This window comes from Engystomops pustulosus, chromosome 6 (assembly GCF_040894005.1).
Source record: "Engystomops pustulosus chromosome 6, aEngPut4.maternal, whole genome shotgun sequence".
Classification (NCBI taxonomy): domain Eukaryota; kingdom Metazoa; phylum Chordata; class Amphibia; order Anura; family Leptodactylidae; genus Engystomops; species Engystomops pustulosus.
Window position 1 is genome coordinate 137,609,436 of NC_092416.1, and position 23,072 is coordinate 137,632,507.

Genomic DNA, 23,072 nt, shown 5'->3' on the forward strand with positions numbered 1-23,072 from the left:
TATGGTAGGATCAATCAGACAACTTAGTATGAAAGTACCCTAACGGATTTGAAAAATGGTAAAAAAAAATGTTCTTAAAATTTTTAAAAATATAAAATAAAAATTCAAATCACCCCCTTTCCCTAGAGCTAATATAAATAAACAGTACAGATAAACACATTAGGTATCGCCGCGTCCGAAAATGTCAGATCTATCAAAATATAATGACGGTTATTCCTGGCATTTGACCCCGTAATGGAAAATAGAGTCCAAATTTGAAAATGACAATTTTTTGCCATTTTGCTAAGAAATTCAATAAAAAGTGATCAAAAAGGCTGTAAAGTCCTGAAGACTGTAATATTGAAAATGTCATCAAAAGTTGGAAAAATGACACTACCCACAGTTCCGTACACTGAAGTATGAAAAAGTTATTAGCGCAAAAAGATGACAAAATGAAGAATTTTTTTTTTGTACAGCAGGTTTTAATTTTTGTAAATGTATGAAAACATTATAAAACCTAAACAAATGTGTTATCCCCGTGATCGCACCGACCCGAAGAATGAAGCAGACATGTCATTTGGGGGCGCACAGTGAAAGCCGTAAAATCCAAGCCCACAAGAAAATGGCGCAAATGCGTTTTTTTCATCAATTAAATTTTTTCCCGCTTCCCGGTACACTGCATGGAATATTAAATATTGTCACTATTAAGTGCAATTTGTTGCGCAAAAAACAAGCCCTCGTACAGCTCCTTAGGGCGCCTTCCCACGTGGCATTTTTCTCGCAAATGGGTTCACAATGAAACGCAAGACGGCCTTACATGGAAAAATAAAAAAGTAATAGATTTTTGAAGGTGGGGAGTTTAAAATGAAAATGCAAATACGAAAAAGGGCCCCGGCTCCGGCTATGACAGGGTTAATCGGTCACTGTGTGGTGGCTGCCGCTAGAGGGCGCTAGTCAAGCATTTACTTAGGGGAGTCACAAGCGCCGCTCTCTACCAAAACTGATCTGTTGTGGGCGTGGCACCGTGCGAATAGGTGGGTGGGAACGCGCATGCGTGCCACTCTCCCGTTACCCGGAGACGGCACCGAACGGATTCCAGTTCTGAGGTAACCGCATCAACGGAAGGCCAACGTCTCAGAGAAGGGGAGGGCCGAGCGATGCCCCGGAGGAAGGTAAGGAATCGGCGATGAAGGAAACGGGTTTGGCTGTAGGCGGCACTATGGAAATTACTAGAAGGGCTGCGGTCCCCATGGCTGCCAGGGGCTCAGCTCTGCGCGAAAACGCTGACCGTCAGACTGTGGTGATCAGCCTGTAGTGCGGGGGCTGTAGCTCATAGTGCGGGGGCGCCATGTGTGAGAAATACAGTCAAAACAAGGCCCGGGTCGGTTTTTCTCATGTTCTCCGCTAATTGGGTGGAGGTCAGCAAAGAAGCTTGACGATTGGTTGACGTCTGAATGACTCGGATGACAATTGGCTGGATAACTTGTCATTCAGAGCTGGCGCCTCGCGTGTGGTTTGGAGCTCATTGATTCGCCATGGCGCCAATCACGGAAGACCCCGCCTCAACCGCCGGCTTATTGGTCGTTGCGTTCCTCGGTTCTCAGTTATAGGCTGGTTTGGTTGTCTGTCAGCTTTCAGGCACACCCTCTAGTATAACGATTGGTCCGTTCCAGCCCGCTGTAGAGTTTTGGCCAGTGGCTTGTGTTGGGGGCGTGGTCATAACAAACCGTAGTGGTGACATTATGCGGACGTCACGTGTGCGGTTAGAGCGGTTTTCTCTTCCCGGGATGTGACGGCTTCCATTCATTGGATCCATGATGGCGCTTGAGGCCTCTGCGGTATGTAGGCTATAGGCGTTCCTTGGGTTCTGCATGTCTTAAAGGGAACCCGTCAGCCCCTCAGCTAAGGTATGAAATCTCACCTGTTTACCTATAAAATAAAATCTCCTCAAGTCATGTTTAAATGAGCTGAGATGAGTCATATTTTACCTGAGATGAATCAAGTTTAGAGGTTGCAGGAGGAATGTATTTTATCTTCTTTATTATGTAGAAACATACATTTGGTGTCATATGAAAGATAAGAGTCTTGTCTTTCATATTGCATTAGCATTGTGGTACAGTGAGCTACACAACCAAAGATACAGGAAGGAGTTGGCTCTTTATCTGCAAGTCACATTTCTGCTATGTGTTTAGTTTCCTGTATCTCCGGTTATGTAGATCAGAGCCAAAAGCCTCATGGGATATAGAAGATGTTTAATATGACACGTTTCTAGGTCCTGTAGAACTGAAGATATGGGTGTCTGAAGTGATGCCCCCCGCTGCCTCTCAAGTTGACTCTTCTCAGGAAAAATGACTCTTCTCTGCTCACTTACGCATTAGTTTGGAGCAGATTTGTTATACGTCATGGGTGAGAATTCACATAAAAGGGAGATCTAGAAAGCATTTGTCTGGAATAATAGTTTAATGGGGGGAGGGTGGTCTGGTGACTGGTTCCCTTTGAAAGGATAGTCCCTATATGATAAGCTGATCCCAAGCTGTCCTGCTGTGATCATTCACTGGACTCTGGGACCATTGCTCTCATGATTGGGTTCCCAGCTGTCACCGACTTGTCCCTTCCCATTTGATAGAAATCTTCATTCACCTCTGAGATATCAGTCAGAAGAATGGGATTAGTGATCAGCCATGGAATGTATCAGCTATCTGCTCATTGAGGTCTGAGCCACCCCTTACCCCCTCCTCATGCCCCCAATATGACATAGTTGGGTAGGGGAGATGAGTTGGTCTTGCTGGTTGCTATACTTTGTGTGGGCCATTCACATCACTATGAGCGGTATGATTGACAATCCTAATCACAGCCTGTTCCATAGAGGAATGCTGGAAGCAGTTCGGATGGGACAGAAGATTCCGATTTCTCTACAGACATGGATCACACAGACAGTTCTGAAAGTGACGCCAACTCCCGAGGACCTGCTCGCATCACCCGCTCCACAGCCAGGCTCAGTCAGAGCTCACAAGGTACGTCTCCCACCCACATATAGCTGTGTTATGTATTTGCCCTCTAGCGCTGGTGTGGTAAGGGTTCGATCCCTTTAAACCGTTCACCTGGTACCTACAAGATTGCATTGACATGAGGTGTTGCAGCCAGGGAAGCTAGCCATGGCATTCAGTGACCAATGAGTATTGTAGACTGCGGCGGCACACAACCATGGTGTACTAGCTTGCTTTTACTGACCAACCACAGCGCAGAGGATCCGACTCCATGCATCACAGTGACCTATGATGCAAGGAGTCCATTCTACAGTTGGGCATTTTTCTGTGATCTTCCCGTCCTCTGCACAGTGGTCTTACATGGACTGTCTACTATCTTGCCACCAGCATTGTGCTAGTTTTCTTTTAACCCTTTTAAGTTCTGATGTTTGGAATTGATTCCCAATCCTGTTTTCATTAATAACCTTCTTGTTTAATCTTTCTTGGTTACAGAGCAGAGGTGCATGGCTGTACTCAGTCCGACTAAAGAATAGATAAACATAGTATTTAAGGATTTGTGCTGATTCTTGTTGCTCCAGAGTCTGCAGAGTCTAGCTGTGTACCTGTGCAGATAGGAATAGATGTACTTGTAATTGTACCATTGATTTTATTTAGCGGCTTTGTCTTCTATCGCCGTCAATGCTGCTCTTTTCTCTAATCCTTTGTTTTATCAGACTCTTATTATGCTAAATCCTGGTGTGCATGTCTATGCTTGGAAAGCTATCCTTAAAGGAAAACTACCACTTGGTTACTCATGTTTTGAATTTTATACTCACGGAACAAGTTTTCATTAGGCTTTAACATCTGGACTGCAGGAGAAAAATGTTTAAAAATATGCTAGTTGGCATCAGGCGCTCCTGTACATGTAACACGGGCTGCCGGGCTCTTCTTTCTCCTTATTATTTACACCTCTGTTCTTTCCATTTACAGACACTGCCTCTGCCCTAGAGCTGGTGTCGTCATCTGGCTCTCAGGAAGTTTCGCGCATGCACGCTGTTCATCCCTATTGAGTAGCTGCATCTGCCAGCTTACTTTTTGCAAGACTTCGGGATGACCTCACTGGCTCTCGGGCTGAGAGATAAAAAGCGCTGGGAAGCTTGTGTTACTTGCACAGGAGCGCATATATAGATCTATATCATCCTTTTTCTCCAGCTGTTAAAGCCTAATGAAAACTTGTTCTGTAATTGGGGGATGAAGCCTGAGCAGTGAGCAGTGAGTATATATGGTGTAAATCATGACTACCCAGTAATGGTTTTCCTTTAAAATGAAATTAAGCATGACGAGCCTGGAGATCATAGATCCAGGCACTGTGACTGGTGATCATCTGATATATGTTATCCATGGCCTCCTTTCTTCTAAAATCCACTTTCAAATTTATGGTAAAGAGCCAAACGGAATCTAGGGGGTGTTACCGCAGCCCCTCTGTGCTACAGCTTTTTAGGCTGTTACACTTTGCATGAGTACAAACTGCCCTGCCCCCTTCCCTAAAGCATAATAGACTTTGAAGAGGGAGGGGCTCTGGTAAAGCCACCCCTGGAGCCCTTCTGGCTAATCAGCATACCTTTCAAAGTTGCTTTTAGAAGGAAGGAGGCCAGAATATAAGAGGATTACCAATAGTCCCGGTGCCTGGAATCTGAACTCTTTTACTAATGGACCCATCTTTAAAGTCTATATCAAGTCACTTTTACTTATGACCCACTTGTCTGTGCCTACAGTCAGTCTCCCATGTCTGCTCTGTCCTCACAGCCTAAGTTTACTTTTGTGCTGTATATTGTTAAAATGGGCCAGTTATATAACAGTGTCTGATTCTGGATCATAAACCTGGCATATCTGTAGGCTGCCTTGTCTAAGGATAGTCATTTACACATGCCACAGTCTAAGGTCAGAGGAAGTTCTACCTGGGAGTCAGTCCTCCAGTTCAGACACTTCATCCCCTGTCTCATGTTTTTTATAAGGAAGTTTTCCCCAATGTGTTAAAGGAAATATATTCATAACCCTTTTACATGTTACATCTGTACAGACATGGAGCACATGTAGGATATAGGCTTAAATGCTGAGCTAGCAATACCTCTATTAGTGTACAGTGAATTTGCTATATTCAATTGTTGCGATAACCATATCGTATGAACTCTTTCTAATTTTCTTTACTGGACATGTGGATGTATAGTTATACATATGGCTGATTGGCTCAACCCTTACTGGCTGCCACCAACCTACCAAATGGGTCTTGTTGGTTGTTTGCGCCTACTGTATACCACCTCCCTCTTGTATCCAGACAGTGATGCTCTCTTTTTGGATCTGCTTTTGTTTCTTATGCCCTTGTTTTAAGATTATGTAAATGAGTCGGGGGGGGGGGGGGAGCTCCAGGCTCCTTTAAAACTTATGATGCATGAAGCTCCCCAGGCTCATTTGCATAATAATAATAATTATTATTTTATTTTTTTTGCAAAAACCAGAGAATAGGAAGCTAAAGAAGAGCAGATCCTGACAGTGGGGACACACACCAGCATGTCAGTGTGCTTGGTTTACAATCCTTGATCCTGGTGGTAGATGTACTTATAAAGAGAAAAAGGGTTGAATTAGAAATGGGTCTAAGCTGGAAAACCCTAATGATGACAAAACTGTCCAGTCTCTGTCCAGAGGCTTAAGGTTGTTACACCATACCAGGCTAGTGGCTCAATACCATTTAAGACCCAGATCATATCTATAAGGCTGCATTCACACATTGCGTTTTTAAACACTTTAAGGGTAACAAGGAGGGAACAGCGATGTGAACTGGCCCTAGGATTGTTAGTACTTTGTAATGACATGAGCACATTTGGCCGTATTTAAATCTTCCAGTCGTCTTGGGATGCTGTCTGGATTTGGAAATTTTCTGCCATTCTTCTTTGCAGTTCCTCTCGAGCTCAGTCAGGTTGGATGAGTCTGTTGGTTGACAAATATTTTTAGGAGATGTTTGATATGCCTATCAATTATGAATAAGCTGGACTGCTGAATATAAAAATGGCCCATTGGACCCATCTTAGGTCATGTGCATACAGCTTTAGGACCTGATTGTTTAGGTTTACGGCCATATAGAGGGGAAATTCTAATGGCAGGTTCTCTTTAAGCCCTTTTTGGAGTATAAAAGGTGAAAAAAAGGTGCGAGCCAACAATCAGCTGCACATTGGAGATAATGGGGTTGATGCCTTTAGAAATCAGACATATGAGGTGAGGTATTCTGGTTATTGCGTGGATTATCCTGGCAGGATGGTAGTACCTCTGACACCCCCCACTTATGTTATATTGATGAACACTATCCCTTCTCTATCTGCATGTTGCCACCTCTGCTTCACCTGCTTGCCTATCTGTGATTTTCACTTTAACCTGTGTACAAGGGGCTCATAGGAAAGCCATATATATCAGATGTACAGGCAGCAGCTTTACACAGACCGGATCTGATGTTGTACAATCTGGTAATTTATGTACTGATGTTTGTACTTAGAAGGTGACGTTACTAAACACATGGTGACCATTTGTGATATCTGAACATGAGCTGTATTTTTATACCATTTTGATACGTCCAGTTCTGGGGCCTCCGTTTGCTTGGAGTTTTAGGGACAAGGTGAAGGGTCACAAGATCCAGTTCAGCCAATAAGTGGTTTTTCTTGGACCAGTGAATAAAAGAAGTGAATTTCTCTGGCAAAAGGAGGCGTTGTCCTGTGCTCCAAGGAGGCCAAAGTGGTCTAAGAGAAATGGTTAAGTTAGAGCTCACCAAAATTGTGTCATTAAATTCTGCAGATTGTCCCACAAACAACAACCTCCAGTACAGTAAAACAAGCAGGAAAAGGTAAAAACTCCTGACTCTTGGTATGCCATGATGGAAAAACCATTGCGGCCCATATGATTTGTACATGTGTTTAGTGGCTGCACCTTTCTACCTAAATCCATGTGTATCCTGTAGGGTCCAGTAGCATAGATCAGCATAAATAATGTATACAGGCCAGGCATGGGCAACGTTCAGCTGGTTCTTTATAAACTTGTGCCTTGATTTTTAAGGCTTGTGGGAAAATGTTACCTATTCCCTTGTATTTCTGCTTCACTCAGGGGCAGGTGTTATGTCTCTATTTGCCATGGTCAGGCCATGTAAGCTGCCATCACAGGGCAGGTCACGCAAAAGGATGACCATGTCGGCAAGTGAAATTGTGGTTTGTATTAAACCAGATTCCAGTCCGGTTGGCAATCTGCAATCGTTTGGTGCAGAGGAGCCGCCCTACTCCACTCGGAGGGTGACCCGCAGCCAGCAGCAGCCCACCCCCGTGACTCCGAAAAAATACCCGCTCCGACAGACCCGCTCATCGGGATCAGAAACCGAGCAGGCGGTGGACTTTTGTGACAGAGGTACGGGGGTGCAGCCGAGCTTCCACTAACTGCCGGACGCGCTCTCTCTCGTGTCATAGTTGATGCACGCTGGCTGTCTGTCTAGCTGTGATCCTGTAGAGTAGACTCTTCTTTGTGTGCTTTCTGCCAAAATAATTCCTTAATCTATATTAATCATGTATTCTGTCTGCCATAGATGCTAAAAATGCCGGGGATCACGATGAATCCCCACCTCGCACTCCGACCGGAAATGCACCGTCGTCAGAATCTGATATAGACATTTCAAGCCCAAATGTATCTCATGATGAGAGCATTGCAAAGGACATGTCCATGAAGGACTCCGGCAGTGACCTGTCTCACAGACCGAAGCGAAGAAGATTCCATGAAAGTTACAACTTCAATATGAAGTGCCCCACCCCCGGCTGCAACTCTCTAGGTATCATGTAATGCTTGTTTTTAATTGGTGATATACAATTTCAGGCAGCATGATTGTGACCATGTTTTAAGATTGGAGTTCCATGTTTATAGTGTAGTAAAGCCTTAAAGGGTTTCTCCAGTTTTATGTCAAGCTTATGTTCCAGCATATAATTGATTACCTATGCATAGAATAGGTCCTTAAGGGACACCTGTCATCAGTTCTCTGTCACTATTACCTGTTGGAGCAGCTCACAAGGATCCCATCCCAGCCTTTATCTAGTCAATTCATACATTAATCATTATAAAATCATCTTTTCTTTATTATGTAAATGAGGCTGGTCACATGGTCAGAGGCAGTGATGTCAGCCCTGTTACCTCTCCCCTCTCCTCCCCCCGCTCATGTTTGTGTAATGTATAGTAAAGCATTGCTTGTGTCTGTGCTTTATCTGCTGACCCCTTCTCTTCTCCTATACATATGTGACAGACCCAGACATCAGCTACACAAGTAGCTGACATGTTTTGCTATACACGTGTGAGACATAGACATCATATACACAAGTACCTGACGTGTTCTGCTATAACATGGCTGCCTGAAGCTGTTGTATATCTCCTGTACACACACAGGCTGCAGGGGGCGCCGGCACCAGGTAGTACATAGAGGAGCCAGCACCAGCAGTGTCACATCATTATATATAGGCTGTCAGTCAAGCACTGTGGGTGTGGCTGTAACTCCCACTCATGAATAAGTTGGACAGCATAATATGGTCATTGGACCTCTCTCAGGTCATTTGCATACAGCTTTAGTACCTGATAGTTTGGGTTTACAGGCATGTAGAGGGACAATGAAGGATAGAGGCAATGCTTTCTAATGGCAGTTTATGAAAATATATTTAGTTTTGGGGGTTAATTTACCTGACAGGTTCTCTTTAATATCAGCTTGTCCAACACCATGGACCTCTAATAAATGTGGAATCCAGCAGAATGTACTAGTACCATAAGTAAAACGTAACTTTTAATAATTACCACAATAGTATACACATCAACCAACAAGTCAGCAAAAACACATTAGAAAGGGAGCTCATTCAGACCTCCAATAAGTCTTGTCTGACACGGTCCCCATTAATACCGTGTCTTAGTGCATTCCTGTATAACACATGACACGATGCATCATCTCAAAACCACGGACCAACATTAGTCCGAACAGTAAGGCATAATAGGGTGGATCTCGCCAGTCTTTGCGGCATCTCCTGATCGAGCGGTACTAGTCCGGATGTACTGGACTTATTAAGCCCTACTGTAAGGGACAGTACTGGGACCGTCCTTGTCAGGGAGGGAACAATATTGCGGGTCAGGATACTAACCGATCGTAGGGCTTAATAGGTCCTGTACCTCCGGACTAGTACCGCTCGATCAGGAGACAGCGCATGGAATGAAAAGGACTGGCCTAGACGACACGTGCAGGGATAAGACCTGCTGTGAGCTCATACCCAGGGTTGTGGTAACCACTGGCATATGTATGAGTTCATAGAAATGCATGGGAACGTGTAAGCCATTAAAATCATAGCAAAGCAGTTTCTATAAAGGTGGCCAAACATGAGCAAGCCAAGATACTCTGGATCCAAGGAAGGCACTCGTTGCTGAGGCTGGACTTTTATTCTGTACTTTTATAGAAAGATTTAAAGGGAACCTGTTATCAGAAATTAACCTAATAAACCACTACCAGTATGCTGTCAAGCAGCCAAACACCTTCCAGATCAGGTTTCTTTCATGATGTAAATAGGTTGTGTAATGTCAAGGAGGCGGAGATTTTCGCACTGAAGTCAAGCTCTCTCTTCCTCAGAAATCCCCCCCTCGCTGTAATTGGTGGTTCTATATCCAGAGACCTCACTAATCAGATCTCCACATGTGCAATGAACAATAACAATCACAGAAGAGAGGGAGGTGTAAAAAGTTTCCCGTTTTTATTTAATTGATAAACTCTCCACCTCCTTGACTTTACACAACCAATTTACATCTCACTTCAAAGTTGATTTTCTAGATGATGCCATCACACTGGACCATGAAAGAAGCAAAAACTGGAAGATATTATGCTACCTGACAATATACCAGCTGTGGTTTATTTGTAAATTTATGATGACGGGTTCCCTTTCAAGGCTAAAATGGTTTGTTCACTGATTATAAGCGAGAAGCTTTAAAAGGACAGTGAATCGTAACATGGGTGGAAAAATAACTCTTATGAAGTGTATGCAGAAAATTGCTAATTAGACCAAATACAAGGACACTTTTCTTATGTGGGGCATCTGTCTATATATTATAGCCATCAATGGCTAGTTACACCCTCCATAATATGGACCCATCACTGACTTCATAAAAAAAATCTTTATTATTATTATTAATAAAACATTACACTTGGGACACAAAAAATGTCACATTAGTAAAGAGGAACGCAAACATAAATATCTGGGAGACATGGGTGTATGCAGGGGGCCACAGGTTACATATAAATTGTACATATATCTATTGTATCATATGCAGATGTTAATGTGATTAATGCAGTAATATACTGCTAGTAGGAGATGCACCCAAAATAACATATCCTTAACATAACAATGGGCATATAAAACAAAGGCCCTAATGCAGGAAATCCACGTAGACCCACATGATAAACGCCCAGTGCACGTTTTGGCATGTTCCCTTTGTTGAAGAGAAAATTGCTAATCGCAGAGTGGAAGATAAACTTGTAAGTAAAATATATTTTGTATTTCAGGCCACCTCACAGGAAAACACGAGAGACACTTTTCAATCTCTGGCTGCCCGCTATACCACAATCTCTCTGCGGATGAGTGCAAGGTAACCCTGTTGTTTTGCTTGTCACCCCATTACTCACAGCACTATGTGCAACGTGAAGGGGTTCGTCGTCTTGTTTTGTATGTGTATTCCTAAAGAAGGCTAACCTGACCCATGATTGCTTACATTTACAGAATTGTGATGAATTTCAGGTAAGAGCACAGAGTCGTGACAAACAGGTGGAGGACCGCATGCTGTCCCACCGGCAGGATGAGAATAACAGGCATGCTACTCGCCACCAGGTGAGGCCTTGATTCTTTTTTTCCCCCCCTAAATATTTCTGGACATAATGATAACCAGCCTTATATACAGAGTAAACTAATAGAGTTCTCTGCCAATGACGGTCCCCAGGGACATAGATTCCGCACTTAGGACCACCAGTAAACTTGTAGGGCTAACAACCCTTTATTGTGTGAACACTGTCTTGTGGGAATATGTAAGACTTGCTCGGTGATGGTTGTGATATATATCACTTTGTTTCTTCAGGCTCCCACCGAACGGCAGCTACGATACAAAGAGAAAGTTACCGAAATGAGGAAGAAACGGAACTCTGGCTTAACCAAAGAACAGAAGGAGAAGTATATGGTAATGGAAAATATTGATTCTGTAATATAGGCACAAAAAAGGGGGAGTTGGTGGTGTAGCACTGTGGTATCCTGGATTAAGATCCATACTTGAAAATGGCTACATTGAGATAGCTGAAACGTTGTATCTTTTTCCACTGGTGCAATAAATATCACCATTGAATCACGGAGTGCTGCTTCCTCGTTGTTGGATTTATTTGATTCTGCAATATATTTGCAAACCAAACCTGAAATAGTTGGTGAGTAAACAAGTCCCTATGTATTTTCAGGAACATAGGCAGACGTATGGTAACACACGGGAGCCACTGTTGGAGAACCTTACTAGCGAGTATGACCTAGAGCTTTTCCGGAGGGCTCAGGCCAGAGCTGCTGAGGATTTGGTAAGGATTATTAAGGCTACATTTGAAGCTTTATACTAAGCAGTGTATTTTTGCAATTACTATGTGTCACTTGCTCTACACACTAGCTTTTTTATAAGGAAAGACCTGTTTTATAAAGGAAAAACCTGGTGGCATTGGAGTCATTACTTGATCTTTCTGAGAGGAGATCAGTGGTCATAAATCTCCCAGGCATGCTGATCATCCAGTACTATTCATGAAGCGCACCAACCTACTCTAACAGTTCCTTAAATACACAAAGAAGTAAATTCAAAAGCCATAGAATAGGTCTTATAGATTGTCCAACACCCAAGAACCCCACAGAGCAGCTGGTGGTGGGAATGGATTGTGGAATGGATCCGGAAGCAGCCAGCTCAATTCTATGCCTTCCTGCTGGAGCAGGCTTTGATATTCACAATATTCTGCCTTATAGTCGTTAAAGAATTCAACCCCTTTCCCTAACAGTTACAATTTTTTGGTGTTGCCAGATCCAATGAAATGTAAAAATGGTTTTCCAATACAGTGCACTCCATAACAAAAGAACCAAAATTTTATCTGCAAAACGATGATCCATGTTAACACATGTTGAAGTATGGAAATAGGACTTTTTTTTTTTTTTAATTATTATTGCAAAGGTAATGAGAAATGATAAAACTATATAATTTTGGTATTATGAGATTCTACTGACCCAAAGATTGAAGCTAGAAGACAAAGCCCTTAGAAAAAAGCAAACGGATAGAATATTAAGATGCCACTGATAGTACAATTTATCCTGCAGAGAGCCCGCTTGTGTGTCTGTAAACTGGAGACCATAGGCAAATGACTTATTTTTTATGTTCTATTAAAATCTTTGAAGGAGAAACTTCGGTTGCAAGGTCAGATCACAGAAGGAAGCAACATGATAAAGACAATAGTCTTTGGCCGCTACGAGCTGGATACATGGTATCACTCTCCGTATCCTGAGGAGTATGCCCGGCTAGGACGGCTATATATGTGTGAGTTCTGTCTCAAGTACATGAAGAGTCAGACTATCCTGCGCAGGCACATGGTGAGTGGGGATGCTGCATGACATGTACAGTATTTGAACCAGGTCTATATCCACATACTAGCCTCCTGTTTGGATAATAACTACATTTTAAGGCCCGGGCAAGCATACAGCCCTGTGCAGGAGACAAGACGGGAGAGCACTCCTCAACCCTTCCCTCTCCATTGAAAGGCAAGCAACCGGCACAGCAATGTGACATGTCCGATAGTTTTACGTGCAGCTGCCCGGCTTAATCGCTGAGCGGTGAGATAGTATGTGCTCACTGCACCGTGACCAGGTGTCTTAGACCGCTATGGGGGCCGGGATGTGGCTGTAAATTGTGTGAAATTTAGTCTGTATGGGTCCAAATATCCGACACTTAAAGGAAACCTACCAGTTAGAATGGTAGGGGTAAAGCTGTAAGTACTACAGCAGTTAATAACACTAACGAAAGTAAGTATCTGCACCAGCTCACCCTGAGCTGGTGCTCGTTACTTACTGCTTACCCCTACCATTATAACTGGTAGGTTTCCTTTAAGTGTCGAATATTTTATTTAAGCACTGATCCCTGATGTGTTCTTGTAAAGGGTAACGTACCTTCCCGATTCAGGGTAACATACCTTAACGCTTCAGGGCAGGAGGCTTCTTCCATGATGCATTAGTCTTTTATGTCTTCTCCTGACTCGCTCTCTGTTTCCCATAGGCAAAATGCGTATGGAAGCATCCTCCTGGAGACGAGATCTACCGCAAAGGATCCATTTCTGTTTTTGAAGTCGATGGGAAGAAGAATAAGGTTGGTTAAAAAATAATGAAGTGGGATTCGGCAAAATGAAGTGTTATTCCCAGCACGTCTGTGTGTGATTCCTAAAAAGTGAATGAAGCGCGAGTTGCACTTCATTTATCCCACTTGTGTTTTGGATGCGTAAAAATGCCACATGGGGATCCTTTTATTAACCTAACAGGGCGGTCATGAGGTTACGTTCAGGCACTGTTCTCCAGATTTAGTCAGGGAATAGGTCATTAATCGGAGATAATGGGGGTCCCATACTCTGCGCCCCAAAAGTGTGTTTTCACATAATTCACCGAACTGAAGCTGACATCTCTACATGGTGTAGTATGAGAGATTAGGTGCAATAGTGCGTATGGCTGCAGAGAATGGCGCTGTCTGCTGCTTGCTTACTTCTGTCAATAACGGCCGATTTTAGTGTTGACTCTTAGACTGTTAATGCGGATATTAACGAACGCTAACTCCTGCGCAACCCCTTTAATAGTCATTTAAACCTCACCTGAAATTATTGCCGTCACTACTAACCTCTCATTACTTGCTCACCGATTAAAGATGGTTACATTTCTACTTCTAGATTTACTGCCAGAACCTGTGCCTCCTCGCCAAGCTTTTCTTAGACCACAAAACCCTTTATTACGACGTGGAACCTTTTCTGTTTTATGTCATGACCGAGGCGGACAACACCGGCTGCCATCTCATAGGCTATTTCTCTAAGGTAGGATTTCCAATATAAAACGCCTCATTTTAAAGGGGTATTCTGGGAAAATGAACGTCTGCCACAAAAACCCATGGTGATCTAAATAAATGAATACAACAATACTCAATGTCATTAGTCACAAAACGGAGCTTAAATAGTTTGATTTTATGATTTACAAAATTTATGACCTCTCTAAAGTAGGTGGAGTTATCACTAAGATGGCCGCCACTGGAAAATACAAGTCCCATGATCCTTTAGTTCTCAGTAACTACTCCTCCCTCTTATGCTCTTCTCCCAGCGATGATGTAATAGATTTTCTTGCTCTGTTACCATAGTAATGATGTGTAACTGTCATCAACAAAACACCAGCCATATTGGATGCACTGCAACCAAACAACTACAGCCAAACCTAGTGGTGATCACATGACCTGCCCAGGCAGGAGCAGGACATGTGATGTGGACATGTGACCAGCGGCCATCTTCTGTCCTATGCATGCTCCGCAGCGGACCACGCGGAGGAAATTAACGGACTGATTAAAGGGCCAGTAGCATTTTAATTCCTCGTTACATTGTATGTCCACAGCATTTTCTGCTAAGGGGAGCAAAATTTTAAATCACAGCCAATTACATATTAGCTTATATTTTGAGTACCCATTTGTATATGAATTATGCTTATTCCTGGAATACCCCTTTAACCCCTCAAGGACCATGCCCTTTTTCGTTTTTGCGTTTTTATTTTTCACTCCCCACCTTCAAAAATCTATAACTTTTTTATTTTTCCGTGTACAGAGCTATGTGATGGCTTATTTTCTGCGTAACAAATTGCACTTCGTAGTGATGGTATTAAATATTCCATGCCGTGTACTGGGAAGTGGGAAAAAAATTCTAAATGCAGTGAAAATGATGAAAAAACACATTTGCGCCATTTCTTGTGGGCTTGGATTTTACAGCTTTCACTGTGCGCCCCAAATGACAGGTCTATTTCATTCATTGGGTCAATACGATCACGAGGATACCAAATTTGTATAGGTTTTATAATGTTTTCATACATTTACAAAAATTAAAACCTCCTGTACAGAAAAAAAAATTCTTCATTTTGCTGTGTTCTTGCGCTAATAACTTTTTCATACTTTGGTGGATGGAGCTGTGAGTGGTGTCATTTTTTGCGACTTCTGATGACGTTTTCAATGCTTCTATTTTTAGGACTGTGCGACCTTTTGATCACTTTTTATAGAATTTTTTCTGTTTTTCAAAATGGCAAAAAAATGCCATTTGCGACTTCGGGCGCTATTTTCCGCTACGGGGTTAAACGCAGTGAAAAACGGTTATTATATTTTGATAGATCGGGTGTTTTCGGACGCGGCGATACCTAATGTGTTTATGATTTTTACGGTTTATTTATATTTATATCGGTTGTAGGGAAAGGGGGGTGATTTGAATTTTTATGTTTTTTTAATATAATTTTTTTTTTTTTTACTTTTTTTTATTTTTTTTACTATTTTTCAGACTCCCTAGGGTACTTTAACCCTAGATTGTCTGATTGATCCTACCATATACTGCCATACAGTATGGCAGTATATGGGGATTTTGCATACCATCTATTACAATGTGCAGATCGCACATTGTAATAGCCTCGATCATGACAGCCTTGGATCTTTGTGTGATCCCAGGCTGTCATGGCAACGGATCGCCGCTCCCCGGTGACGTCACAGGGAGTGACGATCGGAGCCAAGATGGCGGCGCCCACGCGCCGCCGGCTCTTTAATGCCGTCGGCAGCTTTGCCGGCGGCGATCAAAGGGTTAACACCCGCGATCGGTGCAAGCACCGATCGCGGGTGTTAGCGACGGGCGTTTGCTTCATTATGAAGCAAATGCCCGGTGAGTATGAAGAGGGCTCAGCCCGTGAGCCCTCTTCATACTCCCCCATGCGCAGTAAGACGTAAGGGTACGTCTTATTGCGCTATGGGGTTAATGGAGACGCCTATAGCAATACGTACATATAAAATTTTATATCAAAAGTTAGACATTTACAAGTCTCAGGCTAGACTTACCCCTCCTATTGGTACACAAGGACCAACTCTATATGTATTTCAGGTCGCTGGGGTCGCGACCCACAGGTTGAGAACCACTGGACTAGGGTTACAGACAGGAGTAAAATGCTAATATCATAAATGCTAAGGTGCCTGTGAATTCATCACTGGGTAATAATCACTATAAGGTGCCATTTTAAAGTGTATACACATAAATGGCACCTTATAGTGATTATTACACAGTGATGAATTCGTATGCACTTTAGCATTTGTGATATTAGCATTTTACTCCGGTCTGTAACCCTAGTCTGATGGCAATATATTGGAGTTCCATTTTTTTTGTTTTTATGAATTGTTTGTTATATGGTCTTTTTAATGTGTTTTAGTTCAATAAAAGTTGTAAAAGTTTGGACCTGAAATACTCTTAGTGCTTTTTAGTTTTTGGACGTACAAATATAACCTGCAAATAAAGATACTGCCGCATTTGTAAGAGGATTTCCAACATGGCTATTATGTTATTTTCCTTCCAGTACAGCTCTCAAACCTAGTTGACAACTGCAGTGGGTACGAAAAGTATTCAGACTCCTTTAAAACATTTCACTTTGTTTCATTGCAGCCAAATTGTAAAATCAAAAAAGTTGTTTTTTTTTTTGCTCATTAATGTAGCCCCTCATGACAGGGAAAAAATGAAATGTAGATATTTTAGATTTTTTTCTTATATTACAAGAAAACTTGTTCATAAGTGTTTCCACCCTTTTATCAGTATTGAGTAGAAGCAGCTTGTACAGCCATGAGTCTTCTTGTGAAAGTATTTCACACCTGGATTTGGGGATCCTGTTCCTTGCAGATCATCTCCCGCTCCCTCAGGTTGGATGGTGAACGTTGGTTGAAGCCATTTTGAAGTCTCTCCAGAGATGCTCAATTGGGTTTAGGTCCGGGCTCTGGCTGGGCCGGTCAGGAATGATCACAGAGTTCTTCTGAAGCCACGGCATTGTTATTTCATCTGTGTGCTTAGGTCATTTTGTCTTGTTGGAAGGTGAACTCTCAGCCCAGTCTTAGGTCCAGAGCACTCTGGAAGAGGTTATCTCTGCACTTGGCCGCATTCACCTTTCCTTCAATTACAACCAGTCGTCCTGTCCCTGCCCCCATAACATGACGCTGCCACCACCATGTGTCACTGCTGGGATTGTATTTGGCAGATGATGAGCAGGGACTGGTTTTCTCTACACATATCCCTTAGAATTAACACCAAAATGTTCAATCTTTTGTCTATCACCATGTGATATTGTGATATTTCAGTTTTTCTTGTAGATATTTTGTAAAACTTTTGTGTTGTTTTTTTCTTGTCAAGTTGGGCTGCAGAGTGTACATTTAATGAGCAAAAAAAAAAAAAAAAACTTTTTTGATCTTGCCAATTGGCTGCAATGAAACAAAGGGTGAAAAATGTGAAGAAGGGGTCTGAATACTTCAGGCACATGTGACAAAGCTCCTCATCTGACCTCTGCCATCTGAGAATACGCTGGAGATCCAATACACAGTAGAAGAGCTATTAGGTCAGCTGAAATTTTTCTGATCATATGTCGTAAAATTTTGCACGTTATCTCTTCCCCATCTACAGTGAATTTACAATATAAAAGGGATACAAATGTAAAAGGCAAATAAAATGTTTATTGCTGAATAACCACTGCAACACAGCTCATCTGACGACAGGGTGTTAAAATGGTTGTCTTGGTTTAGAAAGATCTCTGTGTTTCACTGTCTGGAATTGTAAAAATGGCCATTTATGTGAACGGAACTAATTGTTATTGCTGCTTCTGTATTGTGAAGGACTATACTTTGAAGAAAATAATAGGGCAAATAAGCCCAAAGTGAATATGATAAAATTGTAATCCTATTTGTTTTGTAGGAGAAGAACTCTTTCCTGAACTACAATGTGTCTTGTATCCTGACTATGCCACAGTATATGAGACAAGGGTACGGGAAGATGCTCATAGATTTCAGTAAGTATTTAAGCCGCATGTATAATACTTTGCCTGGCCTATCTAACACTAAGGCCCAGAGGGCAAACACAGAATGGGTCCAAGTATACAGAGCTAAAGTATAATAGAAAGACTTGCACCGGTCCTGGTTTTTGCTCAAAATAACTGAAGAAATAATGGGGATGTGAATTGGTCCTAACTGTATCTGCCTTCATCTAGGTTACTTACTATCCAAGGTGGAGGAGAAGGTGGGATCTCCAGAACGCCCGCTCTCAGACCTTGGCCTAATAAGCTACCGTAGTTACTGGAAGGAGGTTCTGTTACGATACCTGCACACCTTCCAGGGCAAAGAGATTTCTATAAAAGGTAGGAGCTGTCTCATGGATTGTGTGTGATTATTTTCTTCAGACACAATTACATTTTAAATGTGTATTTTCTAATATATGTGTGTGTGTGTATATATAACATTGTCCTCAAATTTACCTCAACATTAAAGTTTTCTTATTGTGTATTCTAGAAATTAGCCAGGAAACTGCTGTAAATCCAGTCGATATTGTAAGCACCTTGCAGGCCTTACAGATGCTGAAATATTGGAAGGGGAAGCATCTTGTATTGAAGAGACAGGTAAAATAACATCTAAATGTTTATCCTAAATCTGCCCATACTTTAGGGTTCAAGTGAACTAGAGCATGCATTACTAATATATTAAAACCTGATTTGTAAAGTGACGTAAATCCACCGGTTAAAAAGAACCTGGCCAACTATAAACCAGGATGCCATTACATCTCAATGCCATTGCATTATAATAGGAAGTGTTTTTAAGTGTTATATTATTTTCTTTTCCTACAGGATTTGATTGATGAATGGGCAGCAAAAGAGGCCAAGAGGAGCAACAGCAATAAGACAATGGACCCGAGCTGCCTGAAATGGACACCCCCCAAAGGGTCATGAACTCTATACATATCCAAAACCCACAATCTGCAGTCTCCTCTGTCACCTTTTGTGTTCCTTGTACCGGATGATAACTGTTTGGCTTCTTCCACCAAGCTCTTGTTCCTATGGTAAACACTCCACCCATGGGGCTACCGCCAAGCGTTCTTATGAGATTCAGCTTGTGGAATGGTTGTGTGATCCAGTAACAGAATGTACAGAAATATTCAGAATTTTTATTTCAGATAAAAGATAGTGTCCTACCATTTTGGTCTTGGAGCCGCTACGTGTCACTTTAATGTCTAGATGTGAGAGCAAGCTTTGTTTATGTATGTGTGGTGGATACTGGACCTACCTGTATATATGGCTTGCAGGAATAGCAGGCTTGTTATATGTGCCAAGCACATGCCCTTTAATTTATGGCCGGATTCCAACTGCCTTATATATTGTTATCATCATCTATTACTCTGTATCCGAAAGGGGAAGTAAATATGGCAAAGTCCAGTAGCTGAGGGAAAAATGTGGTTCTGTGACATCATCCAGAGGCACCAAAGCAGCAGTTCTCCTCTTTGGTTAATAGAGTCCAAATTAAAGTCCAAAAATAGTCCAAATTATAGTGTATGAAAGGGTTTTTTTTTTTTTTTTTAAAGTGGAATAAACATGGAGCGATTAGAATTTTAAGGAATGTCCAGGATTGAAAAAATATGTCCATTGGTAATGCAGCTCAGCCCCCTTCTGCTTTGGTGTAACTGAGCTTGCTGTACACATAGTGGACACATGCAGCAATATTTTGGGGATGTTTTGAAGCTTTTAAGACTGGTTTACACACAATGGAGCTAAGAGCCGCATTACTTTTTGTTTTTTACACAAAGAATTGGTTAAAAAAATATATAAATGGGAAAGTAAATAAATGAGTTGTAGAATCTTCAAACCCAAGCTCTACATCAGGTAGTCTAACGCCCCCTTCCTATATTAATAGCGGGCAGATACACATTGAGGACTAGACCATGCAGTTCTGCTCTCTTCCTCCACACCTTATTCAATCTAAGTCCAAAGTCATCTGATTGAATAAGGTGTAGAGGAAAAGCATAGTACCCTATGGTGCTGAAGGCGGTAAGCTATTCTCCGGTTGAGCACTTGTGTTAATAGTCCTCGGTGGATCTGACTACATCTAATGCATTTTATGCTAATGTTGTCACTGGGGTTGTGGGTGAATCTCATCCTTCTGCATTGCAAAACTAGTTTTTCCACACAATGATCTGCAGCAATAAGTGATGAAAAATCCCATTCATTATAGTGCTGCTGTAAATCCTGCATGGAATATTCCTTAGACATGATGTGTATTACATATGGAAATTCTCAAGGTATAGAAAAGATTTATCCAAATTGGGATACATGCACACGGCTTGTAGTGTTCTGGTGTCATTGGCCAATGTCACTTCTAAAAGACTCCCCAGACACACAATACATGCAGGAATAGGACAAGCCCTATCTTTAGTTGCCCGGGCAGTCTCCTCCTTCACAGGTCCCAATACCTACAGAGCCTCAAGCCAATCTAAAGTATGTGGGGACCTATAAAATACAGCAAGGACATGTCTGTTTTACACATTCGTGGGATTGAAGCCTAACATAGACGCTGCAGAAGGAACCAGATTTCAGCTATTGGTCTTTTCTGCAGGATTTACAGGAATCCTTATAGGTCCCACCATTTAGAAAGAAATGTCATCTGACTTGTGGGCAGCAACCAAACACCACCCAAAGTACAAGTGCCCTTCCGTAAGCGGACCTTTTATGTTGGGTTCTCCGGGGCAGTTGTTACAGGTCTGTCTTGGGTGGCTATAAATAAAATGTCAACCCTAAAATATTTTTTTATTGTCATGAATGTATTAAAACATTTGTATTTTTCACTTCTTTATATATTGAGATATTGTACCAATTTTTTTTTTTTAGTCCTATATCTAAACCTCCTGCTCACATAACTTACTTTAGTGGTGATTACTATAGAACAATACAGCCAGATGAATGCATATCTCTTGGGTCTTACTCTGGGGCAAGAAAAGAAACACTCAAAAACACACTTGCCCCTTTTACTGCTCCAGAGTTGCATTGAGATTCTAGTTTGGGGCCTGTGTCTGACCAGAAGTTCTGAGGAAGTGTGGAGGGGGTGGTGTCATAGGACCCACTCAATACAATAAATGGGTTCCTGAGACACTTCATCCATTTTACAGGTGACTTTATTTCCTCTATTTTTCCCTGATCTGAGGAGGCCCCTCAATTGCTTGTATTGGGTCCCATGACCCTTATACATGTGCTTGGCACCTATGAAACAACCATGGCAAAACCTCATAGGATAGATCCCTTCCTTATGTCCCGTCCTATCCATTGCTGAATATACATATACTGGGCTGTGTGGTTAACGGGGGTTTTCCCCCATTACCATCTCTATGGGATAGTGAACAAGTGTTTGATCGCCAGGACCATAGTTATCACTTGCACCCAAAGGGAACACAGTAGTGCACGTGCTGAGGTGCTCCTCCATTCTCTTCTATGGGACTTCTGGAGGTGGAGCTGTGGCTTAGCATGCGTACATCGCTCCCATAGGAAACCTGCATATGCAGCACCAAGTCACTACCTTCTGTGGTTTCACAGAAAACCCCAAAAAATCCTTTTTCAGCCATTTCAAATCCTGACCAGAATTCAAAAGTCAGACCGATAAGGGCGAGGGAACAATCCCTTGAGATGAGAAGATTACCACAAATCTAATCTTGTTCATGGTGTCTGATATACAGTTTTGTATCAGGGTGTAACATGCCAAAAAAGTCTATTTTTGCAAATAGATTACTATAAAAATGGTGAAATTTTAATTGTAAAGTGTAGTAAAATACAAGCGTATGGGCAGTCTCCTTGTAAGGATGTGTCTGCCCATAGGCTGTGCCTTGTGTCATTGGAATGAATAGACTTGAGCTGCCTCTATTATCCGTTCCTCTTCTCTGCACTTGGATAAGGACTGGGCCCCAACTTATTTTTGTGTCTTGTAGCAGTTAATCAATGCAGGAGATGGGGACACTGTGGTGTTTTAGAGCAGCAGGGGCAGCGTATATTACCAGATTATGGAATATGATTTATGTGTTATACAGTTGTGAAAGGTCAGTTACCTCTTCATTCTTTCCTAACCTTAATGGTTTTTCCTCCCCCCAGTTTAGCTATAGGGCAATTGATCTGTCCCCCAGAAACAGTGCCACACTTTCTTGTAGTCCTAGAATTGCAGTTCAACCCGTGGTTAGCTATATGACCTATGGACTTAAGTGATGGTATTTTCCTGATGCGTGAGCCCGGGCCTAGACCTCCTACATGTGCAGATTAGTAGACTCTTCTCTCTAGGACTGCCCTTATTTTATAATGTATTGGCTGCCCCATCTAATAGAAGATGTGTGTCTCCCTGATCCTGCACATCTCCATTACTGACGGTATGTTTGGGGTACTCCTCATTGCCCCCCTGGCAGCCTTTGCTGCATATGAATGTTGCACTACTAAACCACGGTCAAGTCTGGTAATTTCATACATTACATTTGACCTGTCATTCTGCTTGGGGACTCCAACGTCTGGTCTATTAGCCCATGGGCTCATCTGTGATAGTGTCCACCCCTAGATAGCCACTGGGCTCTATTTATAACACTACTGCTGTATTCGGTTCTGTTTCTCATTATACTGGTCCCCATTGTCATTTCTCCATGCTGCACTATTTTCCATAGTCTGTTCTTAGGAATGACTCTTCACAATGAAAACCTGACCAGGAGACTGCGATCCTACCGGGATTTTACTCTTTTCTAGCAGCTTTTGCCGATTACTTGCACTGGATAAATAGACTTTATTTATGTTCCTCGCTGTAGGCTGTTATGTGAATTATTCTCTGTTACTATGATAGCAGTATATCGCCTACTCAATAAAGCATGCATTATTCTTGCTTCTGGTCAGTCCTTCTTTCAGATCTATCGTTGTTATTGCCTGCCTCTGATTTCCACATTACTGGATAGAT

The 23,072-nt window shown here is 42.2% G+C and overlaps 1 protein-coding gene across 9 annotated transcripts; it reads left to right on the forward strand.

The window, feature by feature from the left end:
- The first annotated feature begins 992 nt into the window (after positions 1-992).
- Positions 993-23,001, forward strand: KAT7 (lysine acetyltransferase 7). Of its 9 annotated transcripts, none has more exons than XM_072111268.1 (15): positions 993-1,151; positions 2,846-2,993; positions 7,209-7,385; positions 7,561-7,800; positions 10,549-10,631; positions 10,781-10,870; positions 11,115-11,213; positions 11,482-11,592; positions 12,446-12,637; positions 13,317-13,406; positions 13,975-14,115; positions 18,034-18,127; positions 18,326-18,472; positions 18,624-18,730; positions 18,956-23,001. In XM_072111268.1, exons 1-15 carry the CDS (start codon positions 1,137-1,139, stop codon positions 19,055-19,057), a joined length of 1,836 nt encoding a protein of 611 aa, XP_071967369.1. In that variant the 5' UTR covers positions 993-1,136; the 3' UTR covers positions 19,058-23,001. The 9 variants fall into 9 exon arrangements, with proteins under 9 accessions (XP_071967369.1, XP_071967367.1, XP_071967373.1 ...); XM_072111266.1 differs by having other exon boundaries at positions 994-1,151; positions 10,763-10,870; XM_072111269.1 differs by having other exon boundaries at positions 996-1,151; positions 2,834-2,993; positions 10,763-10,870.
- Positions 23,002-23,072: the final 71 nt, after the last annotated feature.

What these genes read in the sequence shown, in the direction of transcription:
- KAT7 (XM_072111265.1), top strand. Translation starts at nt 1,794, where the DNA reads ATGATGGCGCTTGAGGCCTCTGCG. An exon ending in TCTCTGCGGATGAGTGCAAG is followed by an intron (nt 10,632 to 10,762) that starts GTAACCCTGTTG and finishes TTACATTTACAG; the next exon opens with AATTGTGATGAATTTCAGGT. An exon ending in TCATAGGCTATTTCTCTAAG is followed by an intron (nt 14,116 to 18,033) that starts GTAGGATTTCCA and finishes TTTGTTTTGTAG; the next exon opens with GAGAAGAACTCTTTCCTGAA.